Raw genomic sequence first — 24682 nt, 5'->3', positions numbered from 1 at the left:
TTCACACGGGCAGTTACCACAGAAAAACTGGCATCTTATTAGTTCACGCCCTAATTTACCTCGTGGTAATTTGTTCATGTGCCCATCCCCTAAGGTGCCATTCCCAAAGTGAAGTTAGAGGATGCAATGTCCCCTTTATGCTCATAGTCAGCAACTTAGTGGTTAGGGCATTAACCCATGGTATGAGAAAATGAGCTTCATAAGTTTCCTCTGCTTGATTTGAAGCAGGGTTTTGAATTCGCGTTTCTCAAATCTCAAGCAACACATCCTAGCCAACAGATTCTGCTGTTCCACAGAACTACCAAATCAATTATTCACATTGATTGAGTCTTGGCCAACACCAGGGATTAGCCAGAAACCTCTGGAGCTCAGAGCATAAGCTCTCAACTCAACACCCATAGTATCTGAGACCTGGGTGCAGATCAGGATAGGTAGTATATGGATGGATTTTGCAAATGTTGAAACCCATTAGGATACACGCAAAAGTTCTGCAATTCTGCCTTTGCATGCCCCAAAACTCCATTCAGCTCCTCGCCAAGTTTTGCTGCCTGTTCTCAGATATATACAAGCCTTAACTGGGTTCCTTCTCTCTCCTGCAACAGGATAGGAGATAAGACCGAGAGATATGCCTGTAATTTACATACATTATTACTGTATGTCCCTGATAGCATGTATATTAATGTGCTATATATCAGCCCAACACGAGAAAGACTGCTCTTCGGCTTGATCTCAACCTATGTGACCCATCTTGGTGCTGGTGCATAGAAAATGAACAGAACTGTCCCGATATTTAAGGATAAACACAAAGCTAAGCAGCACTTTCCTAGCTCAGAATCAAAATACGAAGCAAATTGCAGGATCAAGACCTAAAGGAGCTCAGAGTATAAGACACAAGATAAAGAGATTGCATCAAAGTCTGTGAAATTCAAGGGAATATTTCCCTTAAGTTTGACCTGTCTCTGGAGTATAAGCCAAACCTAAAGAGAGGGATATATGCATAATATTCATAATAGGCACGTTTTTTCTCCAAAGAGTCACCAATGTCATCAATAACTGGACTTTCTGGGAGATAGACACCAGTCCACCAGGGAAGTGGGTGCATTTCTGCAGCAATCCTCTTCCCATGCTCACAAAACACAAGCTGGCTGTTCCCACAAACCCTTCATCACTCTCATTCACTTTGTCTTCTGACCCTCTACTAAAATGACTGCAATGCACAGGTGTCATCTGGGTGGGGAACATGAGGGATGTGTTGTCCTGTTATGGGAGAGAATTTGTGACTGCGAAGCAGGGACCTTCCAGGTAATGGAGTCCTCCACCCTCCTTGAACCTAATGAAGCTAACGAGAGGGTTAATTCACTGCATCTCTTCCTCAGTCATACAATGCGATATTTACTATCAAGAGATTAATTGCATGGCCCACTCCCCCCATGTTCTCCTTCCTCCCACAAAAGTCAGAGTGAGAAGGAAGGGGGAAGAAACACAGGATGAAAGAATGAAAAAAAAAATTAAACAAGGAATTATTCTGCAGGCCCTGAAACTCGTGAGCACTAATTCTCTGTCTTCCTGTCTGGATTTCTGATGTCCTGGGAATGTTGCAGACACGTGTATATGTGCACACGTATGTACATGGTTACTCCCATATATACACACATACACTGTAGCCTCTCAGGCCAGACATGAGGAAGAAATTCTTTACAATGGGGGTGGTGAGAGCCTGTCCCAGGTTGCCCAGAGAGGTGGTGGATGAACCATCCCTGGAGACATCCCAGGCCAGGCTGGAAGGGGCTCTGAGCAACCTGAGCTGCTGAAGATGTCCCTGCTCATGGCAGGGGTGGCACTGGATGAGCTTGGAAGGTCCCTTACAACCCAAACCATTTTATGATTCCATGGTTTTCTCCCTCTGGGAGGGCAGCAGTTGCATCTCTCCTCAACTGCCCATTTTTGTGAGACTTGTGGGTATCCGATATCTTTGAGAACCTCTGCCAAATGAAACTTGTTTGGCTAATAGGTTCAAACATCATTAGGAGGGCAAACAGGCAGCAGGATTGCTTAAGCCTTGATTAATGAAGAAACCAGCTATAAGAGATGCAGTAGAGGAGCAATGTATCTGAGAGCCCTTCCAAAAGTCCTTCCCTGCCCCAAGCCTGCCAACCCCTCCAGCGCCACAAAGAATGTGTTCCTGAAGGATGTCAGCCCCTTTGCACAAGCTCTTCCCTTACAATTAAAGGTCTACATTTAAAACACACTTTGAAAGGGGCTGAATTTTACAGAGAAGGGGACCAACAGTGCCTGAAAAGTACACAAATTATACCTGAGGTGTCAACATCTATTCTCTCCTAGTATCGGTAATAGAATCTAACTTAGAATAGTAATACCTAAGGTTAAGTTCATGCCTAACTTAACATCCAGACAGTTTTAATTGCAAAACCTATGTAGAGAACTGAAATTCAGGCAGTTTACAGGGATGTTCACGTCGCTTCTCTCACTCTTCCATTATATTGATGGCACCACATTCTTCTGGCATGAATGAAAATCCCAGGCATCTCTCTTGACATCTTTAAGATCAAGGAAATTTAAGATAAGCCGAACTCTTCCTCATTCACAGCAACAGAAACAGTCTGGGAATTTGAGGACTAGACAGCACAAGTGTGTGAATAAATGTATACAGATCTTATCAGCAAGGTCAGCAGAAGCATAGAAATCTCAAGCTCAGGGGAAGACAATATGAGTTGGTGACTCTTGCCGCAGTGATTTTGGAATCATGATTGGCCTTGGGGGTAGTCTCTGTCATGATAACTCCACTTGGCAGCTCACTACTGGTTACAAAAAATCAGTCTAAATGACTATTTTTATGAATTATGCTTCTTCAAGGGCACCTTTCTTGAATCAGCCTTTGTGTTGTAGGCTAGCATCACAGAAAACCAAAAATAATAGGCTTTTGCAGAAATACAGATTCCTTAACTGTGGGATCACACAGCTGTGGACAGAATGAATGCAAGGATTTGGGCTTCATGGAGTTTGATCATCTGACATAACCTTGTTCAGCCAAAAGTCAGGCACACAAATAGTCAACTTGGTTCTCTTGAACACCAACATAGAGAGATCAGCTACTACAGGGAGAGTCATTGCATCCAAAGATTGACATCAAAGATAGGTCTGATGAATCAGAGTGAGGAAGTGTCAGCCTCCATTCATTGACTAGAAAGGAAGCTTAGATGACTACCTGAGATGAGATGTCCAGCTCTGAGATGGAGTATGACAAATCCCGCTCACCACGGCTGCAGTACGTAAGCATTACGTACGTCTCTACAGTAAAGTGAACCAACCTGAACTCTTCGTTCATGGTCTGTGTCATACTGACTCATATGTCCAGCTGCCCTGACTGTTCTTCTCACCCGTGTTGGGGTTTTTCTTTTTTGAAACAGTGAGTCAAAGGTATGTCCAGCACAGCTTTTCCTCCTGCACCTCTGGCTCTGCTTGGTGACCCCAGACTGTACACTGAAATAGGATGTGTGCAGCCCATCTCTGCTGTAGCAAACTGTCTGGTTTTCCAGCTTTTTGATTCTCATCTGTCCAGGTCACCAAGCTTTTTCTTTAGGTTTGTGGAAGGCAAAGAAGAGGAATGACCAGAAGTCCCATGTCCTAAGGATGTGCTTTAGCCCCTGAGTTATTATTTTTTCCCCTGGTTTATTTCATATCATATTTCCCTCTCCTCCTTCTACTAGAGATGTACAAAAAAGGGCTCTTGCATGCAAGAATCCAACCAAGAGCCTGTATTGCCTTATTCCTGGAACCTGTGTACAAGACGGAATTTTTCCATTTATTCTGTCCGGGTACCAGTGTCAGAGGCAACAGGAGCCACCACGAGCATCACTGTTGGTGTCAGACACCACCACTGGATCTGTGGTTGTAAATATATGCTAGACTATATAACCCTTAAATTAGTTTCTGTATTACAGTTTGGAGATTTTCTGGTAAACATGACAGTTTACTTGTAGTTTTAGAGAAGCTGTTAGAAAGCTGTACCAACAACACATTGCCTTGTATCATGACTAAGCCTGAACCTTTCATTCACCAGGAGACCCAGACTACCTGTTGCGTCAGCAGGACAGATGGACTCAATGCTCCCTTTCTATCACAGACTTCCCTTATGCCTGTGGGCAAGTTGCACCAAGGGTTTCAGTGGCCATCGAATTAGCATTTCACTGTCTGATTCCCAATCTTCTGCTAATGTCTCTTATCTATTCTCTTTCAACTCAGTTGTTTGCCCCATCTGTCTGGACCTTATACTCTTTCAAGTGAAATCTAGTTCCCACTGTGCCCTTAGTCCTCTATTGTAAGCGACATCTAGGTTTTGCAATCAATCCACTAATATCTATGACTTGTCTTGTTAGAAAAAAGCCGTAATCCAGTAAGCTCCTTCCCTAACCAGCCGATATGCTTAGTAGTAATAGCTCAGTGCTAACTACGTCTTAAAACCAACACTCCTTCACAGTTCTGATTTAGGTACTGATTTAATCCATCCTGGGGCACATGAGGAAGAATGAGGTGATTTCTGGATTGAATGATTTAATGATGGTAGAAGCTGTTATACCTATTATTGCAAACCCACAGTGGGATGAATCTCAACTAATCTAAGGTGCCTAATAGTTAGGCAGCTAAATCTGTGCTGCTTAACTTCTGTTCCCTCTACAAAATGCAAGGAGAAATAAGCACTTCAATAAAAGCAACAGAGCTAATCCACTTTTCTTCACATTCAGAATGAGCTCAGGGTATTCATGGACCAGTCACTGCAACCCACTGAGAAGCAGCAGCTCAATAAAATCAGTTAATTGATCAGGTTGCAGCAATGCAGTCAATAAGTCAAAGGCATAAAGCAAGAATTATGTGTCTAAATAGCCTTGTACTTCACTTCTTCTGTCCTTTTCCACTTAAACTCATATTGTTTTGCCTGAGCACTTCCACCAGCAAAACTTTCCAGATGGTGACCAAACCACATCTCTGTTAATGCTGCAGCAAAACAGCTTTCAGGCCCTGGAGATCAAGCTGTCACTTTCTTTCTATGTAAATGGGAGACTATTTGTAAATGGGAGACTATGAAGGCTTTGAAAATGTCAGCACACTTTGTTCAAACCAGCTGGTGAATGGGCTAAGCTGGACTGAGCTTTTTGGTCCCTGCATCCCCCACTACCTCAAATGAGGTACCCAGCTCTCCTCGTCTGGATCAGTAAGGCAAATTATTTCACAACAAATGCATCAGGTCTGGTCTTACCATGGAAGAATGCACAAGAAAATTATACTTCATGAGAATTCCCTTCAAACACCCCCTGAGACGTGGGATTGTCACTCAGCTCTTTTATACATATGAGGAATGCAACACCAGGACTACAAGTCATGGGTTTTTAGAGGTAGTTCCATTACTAAAGATCTAAAGCAAAGCCAACCAGAATTTTCAAAAGGATCTCGCAATGCAAGTATCCTCTTCCAGTTTTGTACATGTCTAGATAGATCATGAAATGCCTAGATGCTCCTAGTATTTAGGAGCATATTCAAAGTAAAATTAAAAAAACCAAAAAAACAAACAAACAAAACAAACAAACAAACAAACAAAAAAGCTGGATTAATCTATCTCAAATGAGATGTCTTGGTCTGACGTAGCCATCCAGGATCCTCTTCCAGGCAATGGCTGAGAAAACTGACAGAGCAGAGATATGATTCATCTGATCCAAAAGCAAACGTCTACCACATGTCAGATGAGTTACGTCTTACTTCTCGCCAATAACTCTAAAGGCAACTTGGCTAGAGACTGATGCAGCTGCAAGGTGATTCTGCCTCCAAAAGGGATAGGAAACAAACCTGGGTCTCCCCAAAACCAGCATTAACCAGGTTTTTGTGCCTCTAAAGGAACAGTGGATCTCTCAGTAAATTCTACAAATCTCACCTGATGCCCAGTGGTGTTTCCCCCGTTGTCACTGGGCTTTGGATGGGGTCCTACCTGTTTAGCAAGAGTTTAGACTGTCCTATTTCTTGCTAGTTACTGTAGGGTCATAAAAAATATATATATAAAAAAGGAAATACTCCCTTAAGTGTGTCCCTCAGCCTGCAAAGGATTTAGAGTTGCTTTCTGTCATGCCATGCAACACTGTTTAGAAAAAGGCTCTATTGTTGTTCTTCTGGAGGCAGAGGGACAAACTGAATGGTAGGCTTGGCAGCTGTTCAAGGAGTTTCATTCCTGCCTTCCCACCCCTCAGCAAATATCTCTATTAGACAAGGTGCAACCCTTTTGGAAGCAGAATGAACTGCTCTGCTCGGTGTCATTTGGCTTCGTTTCACAGCCTTGGCTACAGCAGAGATGGGCTTTGCCTTTTCTCGCTGCTCCATCCCACAATGTGAAATCTGTTCAATAACAGCGGCTTCCTTGAAAACCTGAACGTGTATAATCTCTGCCATAAAACTGCACCTTCCAAAAGAGATATAGAGGAAATACAAAATCTGGGAAGTGAAATTAAGAGATATAGACTGGGAAAGGAGAAAAGATTTGATTTCAGAGAACTGAAAGTAAAACAGAGTCTCTTCAAAATGCAGATACAACTCTTTCATTACTAGGAGTGACCGTGCCCTCTGCTGAGATAACTTTCACAATGGGGAAGCAAGAAAACCATTTTATAACTATTTTTAAAAAGTTTGGGGATGAAATTCTGTTACAAGCTTGAGTCAATGACTCGTGGATGTGGTTGGAGGATGGTGGGAGACTCTGGGTATGTTTTGAGGATAAGGAGCACTAGGAAGATGTATTTGTGCTCTGGCGTGTGCTGGACTAGAGGCAGAATTAAATGTTACAGAGAAAGCTGCAAAACACTCAAGCTGCTTAGGCTTTCATCAGCTGTGATGAGACGTGATGAAATATAAGATGGTGTGAATTGGCTGAGGAGAGGGCTGGCCTAGAGGCTTTTAGTACCAGCCTGGATGGATGCGTGTTCCTGCAGTAGCAAACCATGGCTGCACCCATTCCAATTCACCAGCAAGCACCGTGTGCTAAAGAGCTTGTTTAAATAAAGGAAGAAGGTGGAGAAAAAGTCCAAGAGTTGATTTTAGCCTTGCAAAATTAAGCCAGGCAATGGGAATTAAAAACAGAGCTCATATCTTAACAGTCAGGAAATAGGCAAATGAGCAAACTGTCAAAGGGGATTCTCTGTCTTGGAATAATCTGATTTAACCTGGATGACAGCGGTGGAGGCACCTCTGAGCTGGTTGCCTCAACTCCTCCATAGTCACAGAGGATTTAACCAGTCAGGCTCAATTAAAGGACTGAGACATGAATTGCACCATAAGAAAGTATCCATTTTTTTTCTCCCCGTCAATGAAAGGAGCCAAGAACACCTGGCTTGCATGGAGACATTTAAATTGCAGACACGTAATGGGTGAAATGAATTCCACACCAAGGCTTTGCTCAGTTGCCTGCAGATGGGCATCAAGTGCCGCCAAGATGCTCTACAGTTTTCTCGACTGGCCTCCATCTGCTGTTGAGAAAGGAGCATGTAATGGGTGGTATACAATCCCTGCCAGGCCTCTGAGGACAACCAGAATGTCATCAAGCATCTTGACTGGAAGTAGAACCCGCTCATGGACTGCTGGTGGGAGCCTGGGAGTCTTCGTTTTTGAACTAGATGTCTCTCCTAGGAGACATGCTTAAACTGAACACTAGGGCTGATGCATGGCAATCAGGAGAGTTTCCAAACCTGTGGCAGACACGAGGCCAGGCCAGAAATGCAAGGGTCTACCATTATTTGAGCTTGTGGAACCTCTAAGGCACTGTCTGAGACTTCTAGGCAAACCTTCTCCAACACACTTTGAGCCTCCAGAGCTCCTGTAGAAGAGGAGAAATGACCATCCCAGACACCTGGGGTGCCTTGTGAGGCCTGTGACCTGAGAAGGGAATCAGCCCACATGCTATGATATAATCTTGTTGGTGAAGCCTGAGAGTGTTCAAAGATGCGATCAGAGAAGAGCATTTCACACCAACGGAGCATGGAGGAATATCCACATTGGAAAAGAGTAACAACATACCTGCTGGGGGTTATCACTACACCAATATAAAGCATAACTGACTATTATTTACACCAGAACTGAAACCGTGATGAGACCAAAGGCACCTTGAACTCCTTTGATGGCCCAGGCTCTACAAATGCAAAGCGCTCTCTGGGTATCAGCAACATCCAAGTGGGAAAGGGACTGTGAATATGCAGGCGACAAACAGGGACAAGAGACAAACAATGCCTTTGTGATGCATAATGCTCTCCCCTGGTTTACAGGCTCTTTTTAGAAGCAGTGTCCTATGTTAGGAGTTCAGAACAAGGGCATTAATGTATTGATTATTCTTCCCTCCCCTTGATTTTTTGCAAGTGCAGGTAGAATTTAGAGTGAATAATGAACTGATGAATTTTTACATGTTGTGCCAAGATCATCAGAGGTCTTAAGGCAAACCTTGCCACTTTTAAAGGGACAGAAGGGGAGAAAAGCATTGTGAATGGCCTGGGCTAGATGGAAATGGCATAGACAGTGTCAGGAGTGGTTTTTCTGCAAAGCCACTCCTGTACCAACCCTTGGTCTGATCCAGCAAAGCTCTGGTGGAAACAACACGGGAGGACTCCTGACCTTACAGAGTTTCCTGAGTATTCCTCTCCTTTCAGTATTAAGCCCCAATGACTTGTCTTGGTTCTTATGGACTCTGGGTCTTCATTTGGCTCCCAGTGGCATCAGCAAAGCAGAGAAGTTTGGTAGACAGGATGAGAATAAATCTTGCTGGAGTCTTGGGCCTATGCCCCATCCATCCTTAGCTGAGTGCATGGACAAGACATACATGTTCAGGCCAATACTTCTCCCCGTGCTATTTCCCCTTCCCTTTCACTATATTTTTTACTGGACTCTTTGGCCCTACAGGGTTTCCTGTGGGATCCAAAGCAAGATCATGAGGTCAATCCTGCTCTGGGAAGGAAATTTCAACACAGATGTTGGTGGGATCAGGACCAGTCCACCCCTGCTCACAGGAAGCCCTGGTGATGAGACTGCATGCTCAGCGCAAAGCCAACCGCATTCACTGTACTCCATAAAGCTCAGCTATCCAAATGGAGCATCCCTGACTCAGAGCCCAGTGGATTCCCCCTGTGACACCCTTGTGCAATGCTCGTTAAGTGCTGTCATTAAGCCCAATAAAGTCCTTTGAAATGCGGCTGGGCTCTTTGACTCATGCACTCGAGGAACACAAGCACAGATGCTGAGCAAGGGGGAAACAGGCGTATCAACCCGTGGTTGTCCCATTAGGCTTTTCTTGTTCTCCCGTACATACAAAGCAAAAACATTTACTCCTTGTGAGGTTTAGCACAAAACAGGCTCCTTCCCCTACTCCTTTGCACCAGTGACAGGGGAAGAACTGCAGAAACCAGCAACCCCTGTCTGGAGAAGCAGCAGCTTTGCTGCCGGGCTGGAGATGAGTTGGAAGTGGGATGCAAGCAGGAAAGGGATCCCATAGTTTCGGAATGAAGACATCAGTGAGTCAGCCTCATTTCTCCTGGATAAGAGCAACAATCCCTGATTTTCCTTTCCTAGGAGAAACCACAGATATACAGCAAAAACCAAGGCTCCTCCAGCCTGACCCTTTGGATGAAACAGTCAAAATGTCTTTTTTTTGGCCACCAGAAAGCAGAGTTAGAGCCATTCCCCTGTTCCAAGTTCTCTACTTACAGCAGGCCTAGCTGTTTAGCTGAATCTGAGGATTTATGAGAAAGAAATTACAATAAGGGTGGATTTATGAGAAAGAAATTACAATAAGGGTGGCAAAATACTGTGCCAGGTTGGCCAGAGAGGTGGTGGATGAACCATCCCTGGAGACATCCCAGGCCAGGCTGGACGGGGCTCTGAGCAACCTGGGCTGGTGCAGGGGTGGCACTGAGTGAGCTTGGAAGGTCCCTTCAAATCCAAACTATTATGTGATTTTATGATCTGGAAAAGAAATGCCATGTGCACAAGTGAAATGTCTCATCAAGACAGCACAAGAGCTCAGAGAGGATCACAGAACCCACCTATGTCATTAACATCTACTGCCCCTGGGAGCAGCTGTTTCGTTATCCTGCCCTGGTGCTGTGAACTGCAATAGCACCTAAGAATGGGGGGTCTGTGAGGAATAGAAAGAAGAAGAACAGACCTGTCTGTCCTCTGCAGGTCTTGGTGCTACACCCAGCCCTGCTGAAGGATCACTGTGATGTCCAGGGCAGGACCTTAAAATTCTTCTGCCTCTGCTTACTCACTTGCAAAATGGGAATAAAAACCATCACTTCTCTTCCTCAGCACATAGAGTTTAAGCCATGTGAGTAGGTGTTCCAAGCTTTTCAGGTGAGAAGTCTTAGAGGTGTTCAAATGTCTATAAAGGACATATTTTTGCCTCTGGGGCTACCTGAAAAGGGTTGAGGAGCAAAATGATTCACTTTATCTTAGTTAGGAAAGTCTTGCTTGTTTTATGCGATGCCTTCATTCAGTGCTTTGAATATCAAGCTGCTGGGTTTCAGGTTAACTTAGCTAATAAAGTCCCCTCAAAACTGGAAAAAAAAAATATGAATATCTAGTAGGACAACACAATTTATTAAAATGCATCTAAAATATGAGTAGATGAGGGCTCTTTAGCACACACTGCGCTCTCTGGGAGAGTCCCAGCCTCCCCACTGTGTTTGAAACAGGGGCTTCTCGCTCAGACCTTGCGAAATTTTCAGTTCCTGACATGATAGAGGCTTCTTATATGATTTTGGTCCAGTCACTTAATCTCACAGCACATCTGCTCCACTCCTGGACCATACCAGAAGCAACATAAATACCATTACACAGAATCACAGAATCCCAGAATGTCAGGGATAGGAAGGGACCTCAAAAGCTCATCCAGTGCAACTCCCCCAATGGAGCAGGAACACCCAGATGAGGTTACACAGGAAGGTGTCCAGGCGGGTTGGAATGTCTGCAGAGAAGGAGACTCCACAACCTCCCTGGGCAGCCTGGGCCAGGCTCTGCCACCCTCACTGAGAGGAAGTTTCTTCTCAAATTTAAGTGGAACCTCTTGTGTTCCAGTTTGTACCCATTGCCCCTTGTCCTATCATTGGTTGTCACCGAGAAGAGCCTGGCTCCATCCTCCTGACACTCATCCTTTATATATCTGTAAACGTTAATGAGGTCACCCCTCAGTCTCTTCTTCTCCAAGCTAAAGAGCCCCAGCTTCCTCAGCCTTTCCTCATAAGGGAGATGCTCCCCTCCATTAATCATCTGTTAAGAGTCTGTTTCTTGGGTTTTACTATGAAAAAATGGAGATGGGGAAATATTTCCTTTACTCTCTGCACATCACACCCTAGGCATGGACCAGGCAAATGCTTTTTCTTACCACTTACACCTCCAGAGCAATGTCCCCTCCACCCAGTTGCCCTCTATCCTCGTTGCTGCTTGGGAGCAAATCACCCATAGCGTGCTGAAGAAAAAAACATGCTGGTGGGCAAGTTGGTGTCTGAAAACAGCCTAAAACATCATTCTCTGCTTATGCACCGCCTGGCAAAACGGGGCCATGCAAGATACTGTTGTAGATACAGGGATATAAAGATAATTCCCAAGCCTTGGGGCAAGAGCGCAACTGAAATGCAGCCTCTGCAGAGGAGCACAGCAGATATTTGACATTGCACCACAACCTGTGCCAATAGTAGAGGAAATGGAGACGAATGCCATCGCCTCAGAAATATCAAAATCCTCAACTTCAGCTTATCAAGCAGAGAAGTGGGTAGATGCAATTCATATTTCCGAGCTCTAGAGATTGCTTTAGGAGCTCTGGTGCCAACGCGCATGGCTCACGCTGTCCCTTGGGTGACCTTCCCCAGCTCTGCCTGCCTCCTGGCTAACGAGGGATGATCATCTCTCACTTAACACGGTCTCTCTCTGCCAAACCTGAGCTTTGCTTTCTCAAGTGCGGAGGCTGCCAAGACTCAGCTTGGTTCTCCAGGGTTTGCAACAAAAGGAGAATTGGGTTTCTCATGGGATCCAGAACCTGGCCTGGCTTTCCCTCACCACAGTGCAAATCTGCGGTTGTTCTCCTCACCCTAAGGGGGACAGACCCAGGAGAAACCTGAACCAGCTCACAAGCCAGGACTTTATCCATTCACTGTTCGTATTGCGGCGATGCCACCTAAGTCTGACAGGGGCAGGTTCAGGTGTTGCACCTGCGTATTTCTGGAGTAATGCCACTGGGTTACCTGTCTTTCTGTTGGCAAAGCTCCCTGCCACCTTGTTCCCATGCACTTGCGTTTCCTGAATCGCAGAAAACAGAGATGGGAAGTTCTGTTAGATCACTTTCTCCAGCCCTCATGGGCTGTAAAGTGGCTACATCACAGATTTTGGCCAACTTCATCCTATGTGGTTGAGTAAACCAATAGAGCTTCTGTGTCCAGTCTTGGGGAATAAGCAATAAGAAGCCAAGAGCAAACACAGGTCACAGCCAGGAGAATATTCCTAACACACACCCATCATAGAACCATAGAATCATTTTGGTTGGAAAAAACACTGAAGATCATCGAGTCCAACTTTAACATAACACTGTCAAGTCCACCTCTGAGCCACATCAACTTTCCAAACACCAGCCTGGCATCTCTGGCAACACTACATTTACTCTGCCACTCATGGTTGTGGCTCATCTCCTTGACCAGTTTGCTACAGGGCTGGTCTCCTCCCACCACACTCCAGATGTGATACAGATGTTACAGGGAACAGCAGAAGAGACAAAAGCTCCACCACAACCAGCGGGACGGAGGAAGAAGCACACACCGCTGCCCAAATCAATGACGACACATGAGGTCCCAGCCGTTTCCTGTCTCCTCTCATGAAATGTCCTCCTCCAGCCCTTTTTCAGGCACAGCCTTTAACTCTCTGCATCCCCCAACATGTACCGAGCTGCCTCACACCCCAGGAAGAACATTTGAGATGCCACCTGACAGGTTTCTCCCATTCCAAAGAGGTCTGCCTGTACTTCTAATTCATTCCCATGATCACCTCCCCTAGTTCCAGCCTCCCAGGCTACAGAAGGTTAAGATCCCCAGTGCTGAAGTTCTGTGTTGAACCAAACCCTTCTTCGTTCTGAATCATTTCTGCACTCTGTCTCTCCTCAGATCAAGTCAGGTCTCATGCCATTTATTAAAAAATAAAATAAAATGCTTTTTCCATTCCACACACATCCAGACCATCAACCAAGGCTAGAAGCAGTTCTAAATTTGTTCATGCTGCCATTGTGAATCTGCGTGGACACCAGATCCCAATAGGACAAGGAACAGGTAACATCTAATCCTCCCCCACCCATTAATTCTGCTTCTGAATTTCCTAAGTTTTCTTTCACTCATTCCAACCTCCATTCTTTAAAACAACAACGACAACAAACACAACAACAGCACTAACATTTGAAAAACAAACACATTTTTGCTGTTAATCTGCCCTCCCAGGTGTGGAAGAGCCTGTTGCTCCTACCAGTAGCTCTTTTAGGCTGACCAGCTCAATTCTACGCTGTGGTGGAGAAGGTCCTGTGGGGTTACAGAGCCACAATAAATCACGTCAACACCTCCCAAAAAACTTGCCACATCAGTCTCAATAGGAACCAGTGCCCTTTTCTTTTACTATTTTAAAAATAATTATTTCTAAAGCCGACTTCATCACCCTCTCTAAATACATTATTTAGGAATTTTCTGTGTTTAAGAAGACCCAAGTATCTTTCCCCCCATTGTTGCTGAAAGGATGTGGATGGAACGCAAGAGCATCACTGCTCTGGGGTATCCTTTTCATTTTACATCACTGATTTTTTTTTCCCAAAAGTACGTATTTGGGTCTGTGTGGATGCCACCCAGCACTGCAAGGCCTGATTTTAAACAGCTGCCCCTATGCCATGGTAGGAACAGCAATTTAAACAGCTCACATAAGCAAGGAGCTCCATTTAGAGGTGGGCAGAAATTACAGTAACAGACACATGCCCACTTGCTCCCCCTGACAAACACATACTTGATGTTTCCTCTAATTTCTTTCCTTTGGGAGAATAATTAACCAAAACCTACAGGGGAGTGTGGCTTCTCAGTCCCTGCTTGTGCTCCAATTGTCTGGAAGCTGAAAGCAGCGTAAGCACCCACAGCTCTGTGTGCTTTAGGATGAGTTTACACTTTAATTAGAAGCTATTATTCGAGGGGGGGCACAATTAGGGGATGGTTAATTACAGATTTTCTGCTGTAAGCAGTTAAGTCGATATGAGCCAAGGTACGGGAGGCTTTAAAGAGAGATGGGTGAGATGAGCTATTTGTTGCTTGCACTACCAGACAAAAAAAAACTCCCGGTCCTTTTCTGCTGTCCTTTCAAAAATGAAAAACAACTAAAACCCTTCAAATAAAAGAAAAGAGAAGAAGGAAATTAAAATAAAATAAATAAGCATGATCAATATGCTAAATCAGCTGATTTGAAAAGCAGATTGTCCTTGACTAGGAGAAAAGAAACCAACACTCCCGACATTGGGATATGCATATGGGGGACCCATATGGGGGTACAGGGGGGACCTCTGTGCCACTCCCCCAGCCCTCCTGTATCCAGGGCTGCTCCCCAACATGGGGGTGGCCACGGGTTTATATCTTGCTTGAGAATAAATGAAGAGGGAAAGGGGTGGGAGTGTGTGAGAGGGGGAATTTAGGCAGCCAATGTAACAGCACCCGGCCTCTCCTCCGACTCCCCCACCCCAATCCAAACCCTCCTTTGCATTTCCATGGCCTAAGGGGGGGTTTGATGTCTTTGCGAAAGAAACGTCTAAAAAACCGCTGGTTGGAACCGGGGAAGGATAGAAGAGGCATTAATATATATATATATATATATAAAGAATTAAAACACCGAAGCGAACCAAAACCCAAAGAGTCCCCGCTGTGGTCACCCCGCACTACACCTGATGCCCCGGTTGCGAAAAAGATCTCCTGTCCCCCTCTCAGACCTCCTGTCCCTCTCTTAGACCTCCCGTCCCCCTCTCCATCGCCTTTTCCCCCCCGACAGCCGCTTCTCCCGCACCGAGACTGCGGGGTCGCCCCGGCGGGGACAGGGGGACAAGGGGACGGAGCCGCCCCCCTCTGCCCTCCTCTCCCCTCGGTGGGTGACAAGGGAATATTTATGTTGGTATTAGAAGAATGCGATTCCTTCTCCAATCAGGAATGCGAGCCGAGTTTCTAATTATAAGTTAGATGGTGGCTGGGAATAAAAGATTGCTTTTTAATGACTCCCGTCCAGGTGCTCTCTCTGCCTGTCTTCCCAAGAACACATTTGCATTTTATTGCTTTTTTTTCCCCCTTTCTTTTTTTTTTTTTTTCTCCCATCCCAACGAATTTCCCTGCTTTCAGACATACCTGAAATAGTTGGAGAGGGGCTGCCTTCAACACCCTCACCTCTGCACCGCCGGGCAGCGCGGTACCGCGGGGCCCCTGTTCGCACCTGAACCCCGCGAACCCCCCTTCGCTGGATGGGGCGGTGGCAGAGACTAAATACACTTTAAAATATATTTAATTATGACGATTATTAGCATTTTTTGTTTGAGGGGGGTGGTTGGACGCTCCGGAGTTATTTACAGCACCGCCCCGGGTGCAGAGCAGCTCCGCGCAACCTTCCCTCCCTTTCCGCGGCTTCGGGAGCTGGTGGTTCCCAAGCCGGGCAGCTCCGCACCCGCGCAGCCGCCTGCGAAGCGCGGGGTCCCAGCGGCCCCGCTCCGCGCTCCCTCCGCGCTCCCCCGCCAAGTTGCCTGCAAAGCCGGAGCCTTCCCGCACCCAGGGCTTCCCTGAGCCCAATTACCTCCGCGGGGTAATTAGAGCAGATCTTGCAGTTACATGCCTTGCCCAGCACCATTTGCTTTTTTTTTTTGTGGGGGAGAGGGAAAAAAAAAGCTCTTAAAGGCGTAGGGTGCAAAGCGCGGAAATTAAAAAAAAGAAAAGAAACAAAAATGAGCTCAATCTGTACAAAAAAGTGCTTTATGCCGGGGCTGCGCGGGTCCCCGCCGATCTTGCGCGGGGCAGCGCCGGGCACATCTCCCCCAGCCCCGGCTCAGCCTTTACAGAACCAGCCCAGGTTGCTCAGCCTCCTCTCACCTCCTTTCTCTTCCTTCCCTTATTTCCCCCCCCGCTTTCCCTCTAAATATTCCTTAAAGCGAAGGGGGGGAAATAAGAATGTTTTCATCCTTTCCCCCCCTTCCTTCCACCTGACTAGCTCGAAATCACCTTGAAATGCTCATGTCAACTTGTATCATTATCTCTTTAATTCAGGCAGCGCCTTTTGTTCTTCACAGGAGAGGATCAAAGCACTTAAAAAAAAACTTTCCGATCGCTCTCTCTCTCTCTCCTTTACAGTAGGAGAAGGAGAGATCAGGTATAACCCAGTCAAAATAAACAAAGTGAATGCATAAATAAAAGAGGTGAAATGCAGGTTCTAAGAACTTGCTGGCGCTGGAACAATCCCACCTCTTTAGCTGAGTGGCAACGAAAGGAGGATTTCAAGACATCTTAAGCGCAGGGGTTGCAGAGAAAACAGAGGAGGGGAAAAATAAATGAAAATGAGAGGGGAAAAAAAAAAAGAAGAATAAAACTTACCACCAGATTGGGTAACTTGACAGAGCCTGACTCAACCCACAAAGAAACAGGAAATATCCAAAAGAGGCCATTGATGAAAAGTTGTCTTTCCTTTTTTTTTTTTTTTTTTTTTTTTTTTTTTTTTGTTATAACAACCACCAGAGTTGCCAAAAACCTTCCTTTCTTCTGAGGCAGGATGATTATTTTAATAATAATAATAATAACAATAATTTAAAAACAAACCCAAAAAAAGAAGAAGTCAAATGAAGTGAACTCAACCCGACACCAGGTAAATCCTCTCTTGCTTCCTCTACTACTACTCTCAAGGAACAAAAAAAAATAAAAGAAAATAAATAAAAAATCTCAGAGAGGTAAAAAACTCTTCTCTCAGCCAAGACACTGAAGGCAAATATTAAAAAAAAAAAAAAAAAAAAAGAAGAAAAAAAAAGTTTGAAGTAGCTCTCTTAAAAAGGACCCAATCAGCACTTATTGCCAAAGGGAGAATTCTGATGCTTTGGCTTGTTCTGTCAATCAGGAGCGCGAAGTCAGGAATGAGCTAATTGCAAGGAGATAGTGTTTTAATACTCATTAGGGGGCACGTTGGCCCACAAGCCAAGGGATAAAATGTAGTTTTAAAAAGGGGAAGGAAGATTTAGGGGGTTTAAATAGACAGGGGGGACCCCTGTGGATTTGGGTAGCTATAACAACCTGCCCGGATTTCACTCCCTGGGTCGAAGCTACTAAAATGCAAAGAAAAAAAAAAAAATAAGTGTGAAGTTTTTTTGTTTTTTTTTTCTCTTTAATTATTATTTTCTCGATTTGCTCCTTCTTGCCATTCTGTTTGCTTCTCAGATCCCTATTTCCTCACGGTGATGATCGGGACGCATTTGAACCAACTTTCTAGAAACCTTTGGTTAGCTCCATTTCTTTTTCCCCCTCCTTTTTTTTTTTTTTCATTAAAAAAGAAGAGGATTTACACGCAGACATGCACGCACACACACGCACACCCCTTCCCCACCAGTCCAACCAGCCAGATATCCAAGAGCTCCCCCGAAGTCATCTGCTCAGAAATCAACTCCTTCCACGCAAATCTCGATAAGGTTCCTCCAGATCATCCCCATTTACAGGAGTCCCAGCCCCGGACTTTGCGAAGACGCCGCTGCAAACGACTTCATCCACCACATCCACCCCACGGGGCTCTAGTAATTGATCTCTTTTTTAATTTCTCTCTCTACATATTGCAACAATTTCTCTCCTTTCAGCGGCGGTGGCGGGGGGTGGGTTGGGGTGGATCGCCAGGTTCCGAAAAATCCGCAGGTTTTCGGTGGGGTGGAAATAAGGAAAAATCGTGGTTAATATTATTATAAAGATGTAGCTCCTTGAGAGCGCGGTTACATTTCCCCTGGAACAGATTGTTTAAAGGTTGCTGTATCTGTGAGCAAGTGTCACCCAGCTGACAGGCTTTCCCCTTATCCTGGTTCATTTGAAAGGGGGGCTGGAGAGGCGAAAACGAGGGGACTAGATGAGCTATTTTCTCCCCAGAATAACAATGATGATTCTCTTTTACATTATTTTAATTTTGGTTGTTGTGGTTGCTACCTGTTGTGGGCTTTTTAAAATAATTTTTTGTTTGTTTTTTTTTTTTTTTTTTAGCAGAGAGAACTGGATGAGAATTAATTTATTTACTTTATTTTATCAGCGAATCAGAAAAATTCTGTGGCTCACACGGAACAAAGACAGGTACAATTTTTAATGACTTTGTTGGAGGGAGGCTTGCAACCTTGCGTTGGCTCAAATCAAAATGCGCTTTCTTCCTCATTAAAAAATTGCATATATATTTTCCCTTAGTCGGGAATATTTCTATTTACACACACAGAGCTTTATATGCATACATATATATATAAAGATATGTTTGTGTTTAGACTAGATGGAGAGATATATTCATTCTAGTGAAATTATACTAGAAACGCAGTTCATTCGGGGATATTTAAATCACTGGGAATTTGGCAGGGGTCGGGCCCTGATTATTTTCTTTGGGGTTGGATGACAAGTGATTGCAAATAGGAGCTCTGGCAAGTGCTCCCGAGATTTAATCGCCCAAACTCGAGTCGATCCGAGCGGCTGCTCCCTTGACTCCAGAGGAGGGACTGATGCTCTCGCCGGCTCTCCCAGCAAATCCACGCTGAAATTATATTGAGTGCATTAAATCCGACCCCCCTCCCCACCTCCTTCAGCAGATCCCCCACCCCAGAGGAGCCAAAGAGGCTGGAAAGGGAGAGTTTTATTGCATAAGAGGGGGAAAAAAAAAAAGGAGGAGGGGTGGCGGTGTGTGAAAAATAATCTTAAAGGACTTTCCCTCTGTATTAAGAGAAAAATCCCATCCCAATTATAGCATTACTGGAAAGAACCAAACGCTGAGGCTTTCAAAGGAGGGGGATTTCTCTGTCTTTTCAAGTGAAATTGCTCACGCTGCAGACGGGAACACACACACACACAAACCCGGAGACACCGGGTCCCGGCAAACCGGGGCTGGAGGGGGGAGGAAGGGGCAGCAGACACATCCCTTCCAGGGGTCGAGCTAATCTCCCTTCCTTTTGTTCCTGGGGAGAAGATTTAAAACATCCCCCAAAGCCTCTGCCCCTCCCACCAGGAAGCACCAAGGCAAACTTTACCTGGAGGTACAAATTCAGCCACTCTCCCTTTTTTTTTTTCACCCCCCCCCCCCTCTTTGCTTTGCAGCTGCTATTTTGGGGGAGGATGGAGATAATCCACTTTGTCATAGGCACACACACACTAGCAGGATGGTATTGATTCCTTCCGCAGGCAGCATTGCTACTTACTCTGACGCCAACTGCTTTTAATTACACTGATAAAAAGGTAGTCGGGTGTATAACAGCTATTCCCCTCACTTGGAGCACTACTGTAGATTAGTTATCTATTATCAATGTTACCTTTGAACCAGAGCCCTTTAAGGGCCAGATTTTGCAGTCCATTAGAGTAAATAAAAAGGCTGCCATGGGCTTTAGGGATGTGAGCCTGCTGTTTTTTGGGTGCCCAAATCACCAGCTTTTTCTCCCAACAGCTGGTTTCAGGGCCTGATGTCAAAACCTAGCTAAGATCATCCATGCTGGTCCATTGGTTTCCATCCCTCTCCCAAATATTTGGAGGTGCATTCAGATATATGTGTTGCGATGGGCAGGAACTGGCCCTTGGAAGGGTGACAGAGGAATGGCTTTGGCTCCTTTGGTCTTGGTGCTGCTCTTCAGTGCCCAAGGACAAGTTTTGAGGGAAGTCCAGGCTGTAACGTCGTGAATCTTCAGTGGTAGGAACCAAGTCTTAATCATGGTGGAGCTACAACCTGCTTTGCACGATTTTTTTCACAGCGCCCATCCTTACACCAACAAAGTAAACACCAGTTTTGTTCATGACTTCCCCAGGAGATGAAAGTCCATCACTCTGACTGTCAAAAGGGGGAATAAAATCTCGACCATGCTCACAGCCGTGGGACCAATTCCTCAGCCCCCAGAAGATTGCTGCAAAAGGAGGTGGGTAACTCCAGTTATCAAACTGGTGTGGGGAAAAGAGGATGGAAGGACATGGAGAAGGCCTCATCGTCATGGGGTTGGAATGCCTTACGAAGGCATTGCAGGCTGGTTCTATCTTGCTTACTCATGGGAATGGCCCAGCTGGCATCTTCAGGGCCCACTTGAGTTGCAAATAGAGCTGGATTTAGAAACATGACTGTTTCATGGTGCAGTTGCAACAGGGAACAGCTGAGCTCATCCGTGTTCAAAAAAAGGCACATCCAGGGTGTTTCCACCCCAGAGATGTCCATGTAAAGAGATGAGGGTCAAGGGGAGGAGGTTTGGAGGGATCCAGGCAGACAAGAAGGCTGGCAGACTGGTTCAATGCAGTCCATCACACTTCCCAAATATTCTTTGTGTCACTTCTCTTGCTCTCCTTTCCCTTCTGCCCAACATGGAGAAGATTCATTGTGGCTGTAAGATGGGAGAGAGCATCCTCAATGAGAGTAAACATGGAGCCATGGAAGCCTCCTTATGGGGCAGAAGGTTTTGCTTGTTTATAGTGGAGGGCAGAGGTACATTCTGCCCTTCCCTTTTTAATATTCTAATTTCCTCTAGCAAAATCTAACCCATCATCTGCTTTGGCAAATTTCCACTGGGATTAGTTCTTGCTGGAAGATGGTTGATTAATCTTGCCCATTTGCGATTTGTTCACTGGGTGCCTCGCACATCGCTCTCTGGACACAGTGATCTTCATGGTTTGGTGTGGCTGCCATGTCAGTGTGAGAAACCCACGACCTATTTTTCCTTCCATGGTAAGAAGCCCATGTTGTAACACGTTGCAATAATGGGAGCACCACTAAATCCCCACCAGGCAGCTTTGTAACCCACCCTCCCTAAAGCCAGCCCCGGTGAGGAGCCCCAATAGCTTGTAGGAGTTGCTACAGATATCTGAAGACCCATACATCAAAACAAGTTGTGAACACTAAACCTCCTCCCTCCACTAATGCATAGAAAATATAATTTAAATGCTGTGATCCTGAATGACTGGGTGCTGGGTTGCTGGACAACTGGCTTTGCCACGGGCCTGCTGACTTGTGGCAGGTCATTCTGCTTCCCTCTTTCATTTTACCTCTATGACTTCTAAGGTCCCTGAAGACTGAGATCCATGTCATTCATGTCATCCATACATCTTGACCAGAAGTCAACAGCAGTCCAAATAGCGACAAGGTAGGTTAATATTGATTGCATCAGATGCGGACTAAGGCAGAAGATGTGTAACATCTGGCTCATGGTATGGTTCAGTGACAGAACCGCTGAAAAGATGGATTTTGCTGCTAAACTCATGACTCTTCTTCAAGACAGGTCTCTCTATGACCAGCTCTTTCTAGAGAAGAAATGTCACTGCTGTTCAGAAGTGGAGGTTGGTCAGTGTTGGAGATAGAGAGGGTTTTAGAAATGTGCAAAATAGACTGACAGCCTGGGTTTTACCTTGCCTCCCTACAGCTGTCCAAATCCTGATTAAAGTACATTGGCTGCCTCTACAGTCAATGGTTCATTTGAGACCTAAACAACTCAGACCACTGTGGATGCTGTTCTGTGGTAGGTGGGGTGAATTGCTTCCAGAGTTGCACTTCTCTCTGGAATCTAATTTTGACTTGGTGTCTAACCTTCAGATAATTCAAGTTAGATGAGATGCCTGCAGGCCATTGCCTCTTCTCTAATCTCTAAAGAGGCACTGGTGGCAATGAACAAATCAGGAGCACATTTGGTCTGGGTTTCTCAGCTCTTTAAGCTGCAAGGAGATATCCTCAACTGCAGGGAATGTTAGACACTACCTAAGACACCTTTGGCTATAGCTGCCACCTGCCCTGAGATTTTGTCTGCTCCTGGATTCCCATCAATACAATTCTATATCAAGGTGTTATCCTCTGATCACAGTGCTCATGAAAGAAATGAAGGATGGCTGAAAGCATAAGATCCAGTCCTGATATGTCCCCAGAAGGACAGGAACAGTTAGATACACAGTGTGGCTTTCAGTTCAATGGAGACAAAGCACCCAAGAGCAGAACTGCAACATGCCAAACTTTTTTCAGAATGGATCAGATCTGTCATGGGTGGTGATCCTTTCCTTTGGACTTTTATATACAGGATATTCTGTTGCCTCACCTTGGGTGAAAAAAGTATTATTTTGAGGAGGGTTCCTGTCTCACATTGCGTGTGCCTCCATTTATTACCTGCAAACACTGGTGCTGGTTTCTTCCATAACAGGCTCTGAAGGGCATGTCCTGGCCATCAACGAGATGCTTTAGAAAGGCAGTAGGTGGTAAGCCCAGGCCTTGAACTGGTGGTGGGGGCTCTGCACTTGCCTTTGCCACCCGTCTATGATGTGACTTTTTACTTCCCTGGCCTATGTCACGTCCCAGCTGGGTTGCTGTCCCTGAGGTGGTCACTTCTTTAGGACAGGACACTAGTCCTGCTGGGGTCTGAATGACAGCAAGACTCAAGGTGAAACTTGGGGCTTTTTGACACCTTTCCCTATTCCTTGACTCCATCTCCTGTCCCTCAGCTGGCTGTCCATTGGCCAGCAGACATCAGGCGGGCACCTGCCTTGCCTGTCTTCTGCAGAAGAGGTAGGACTCTCACTGGTGTAGCTTTGGCCCACCTAGTGGTACAGCAGGAGAACAAGCATGGAGAGAAAAAAAAGCAAAAATGCAGCCAGTGCACAAGGATCTGACCCAGGAGGGCTCTGGTTTCCTTTCCTCATCTCAGAAGAGTTGGTAGAGCACAAGATGGGGTAGGGGATTGTCCATGCATTGCCAGTGAGGGACACAGGGATCCCAGAGAGGCCTGGTGAGCAGAAGAAGGTCTTACCTTGGAAGGTGGGAGGATGAACTGTGGGTGCTACCTCTTCCCTTGGCTCCTGGGATGGTGCTACCTTGCAGCTGTTTCCTTGTCACTTGCCCAAAGTAGGTGGGGACACCAGAACCCCTGGACCTGGCCTTCTGCCCTGGTGAAGAATAGGTACGCAGGAAGGCAAAATATCTTCTGAGAGTGATGTTGGCAATTAGAAATAACATGGGCATCACAAAAATATCCCCTAATAAATGACAACTGGAGGGAACTCAACATGCACATCCAATTTTATTAAACAACAGTAGCAGCCAAGAAGTCAGTGCGAAGTTCAGCTAAATATTTCCTTTCATTGTCCCTTCCTCCTAAACCTGCTGAGTTGGTCACCTTCAACCATCTTCTCCAGATCCTCTCACAGCTCCTCAGGGTTGTGGCAAGAGGAATCTGTGCTCTGCTTGGTCCGTTTGCTGATGGTGAGGAAGACTTTTCCAGGTGGTCTCCACCAGCGGTTGCCTGGTTGTTGTAAAGTCACTTTGTGGAGACCACCCTCTGACAGGTAAAAGCTGTGAAGGATAAGTTGGGATTTTCCTCACAGGACGAGATTTGAGGAAAAACAATTTATTTTGAAAGGCAAAATGAACATTTGAAGGCAAACTTAACTCCCTGGGTACATAAGGAGTCACCCTGTTTTTCTGGCACATTAAGAACTCCAGTTTTACAGAGGAAAGAACCCAGAATAGGAGCTGAAGGATCTGATCGGTGTTAAATTTTCCCCTAAGGACTCTAATTCAATAAACGTATACACAACCTGATCCCTACCTGTGTAATTTGTGTTTGCGTATGTGGGATTTCTCTAGGCCAGATCCAGATTAAAAACCTATTTATTAATCAACAGTGGAAGCTGGCAATCTCTAATAATAGAGTAATTAATCTCTAATATAGAGGTAATCTTTAATGATAGAGTAATTTATAGTTCGTACTTCAATGAATATCACTACCAATGCAATATCGCTGGTCTCAGAAGGAAACCAGAGGAGCAGAACAAGGCTTTTGGGGAAGATTCCCTCCAAACTCACACTCAGAATAAGGACTGGCTTTAAAATTGTAATTTCTTTACTCTGCTCCATCCAATCTCTCTTTAGGGAGGTGATTTTTTTGGGGAATACATTGGATTAAAGAAAAAAAAAAAAAAGAGAAAAACCAAGTGTTTGAGAGACAGAAAGATCAATAATAGGAACATTTATTAAATCATCAATGTTGAAATTTTCTAATCCCAGTCTAACATACCATTCAAATAACCCATTTTCAAAGGGCTAGCCACACTCCTGTTGGAGGTACAAACAAAAGGAAAATATTGAAATTGAAATTGGCACTTTATCCCTCTGTGAATTCAGTCATAACACCCTTCTTTGAAACTCAAGTGATACTACCACTAGTAATGAATGCTGGGATTCAGACTTGTGCTTGCAAATCAATGTGCATTGTAAACAGGGATTACAGCACGCTGCTGACAAGCACTGGACTGAAAAACTGCCCAGACTGGAGTGTCTTCTCTTCAGCCACAGAGCAAGGCTAATTAGGATAAATTAAAACCAGAAACTAGGAACCTAGAGTACAATTTTAAATCATAGGGGCATCTGCTAGACTAACACTCCTGTTACT

General features: G+C 45.2%; 1 protein-coding gene and 1 long non-coding RNA gene across 10 annotated transcripts in view; one reads left to right on the top strand and one right to left on the bottom strand.

The window, feature by feature from the left end:
• The window catches only part of WNT3A (Wnt family member 3A), a 97727-nt gene extending 80579 nt beyond the window's left edge, over positions 1–17148 (bottom strand). The window contains exon 1 of one of the 2 annotated variants that reach the window (XM_005512111.2): positions 16665–17148. In XM_005512111.2, the coding sequence (XP_005512168.1) occupies positions 16665–16735 (71 nt within the window). In that variant the 5' untranslated portion in view covers positions 16736–17148. Of the gene's footprint in view, positions 1–15434; positions 16630–16664 lie in introns of those variants that run through there. The other variant, XM_065050229.1, reaches the window with a different exon arrangement.
• The window catches only part of LOC110366006 (uncharacterized), a 34871-nt gene continuing 27001 nt past the window's right edge, over positions 16813–24682 (top strand). Inside the window, exons 1-4 of one of the 8 annotated variants that reach the window (XR_010469902.1) lie at positions 16813–16932; positions 17496–17845; positions 18297–18383; positions 20081–23832. This is a non-coding gene — a long non-coding RNA (uncharacterized LOC110366006). Of the gene's footprint in view, positions 16933–17184; positions 17846–18296; positions 18384–20026; positions 23833–24682 lie in introns of those variants that run through there. The other 7 variants (XR_010469906.1, XR_010469907.1, XR_010469904.1 and 4 more) reach the window with 7 other exon arrangements.

Source organism: Columba livia, chromosome 2, assembly GCF_036013475.1.
Source record: "Columba livia isolate bColLiv1 breed racing homer chromosome 2, bColLiv1.pat.W.v2, whole genome shotgun sequence".
NCBI lineage: Eukaryota > Metazoa > Chordata > Aves > Columbiformes > Columbidae > Columba > Columba livia.
This window is presented reverse-complemented; position numbering and strand designations above follow the sequence as displayed.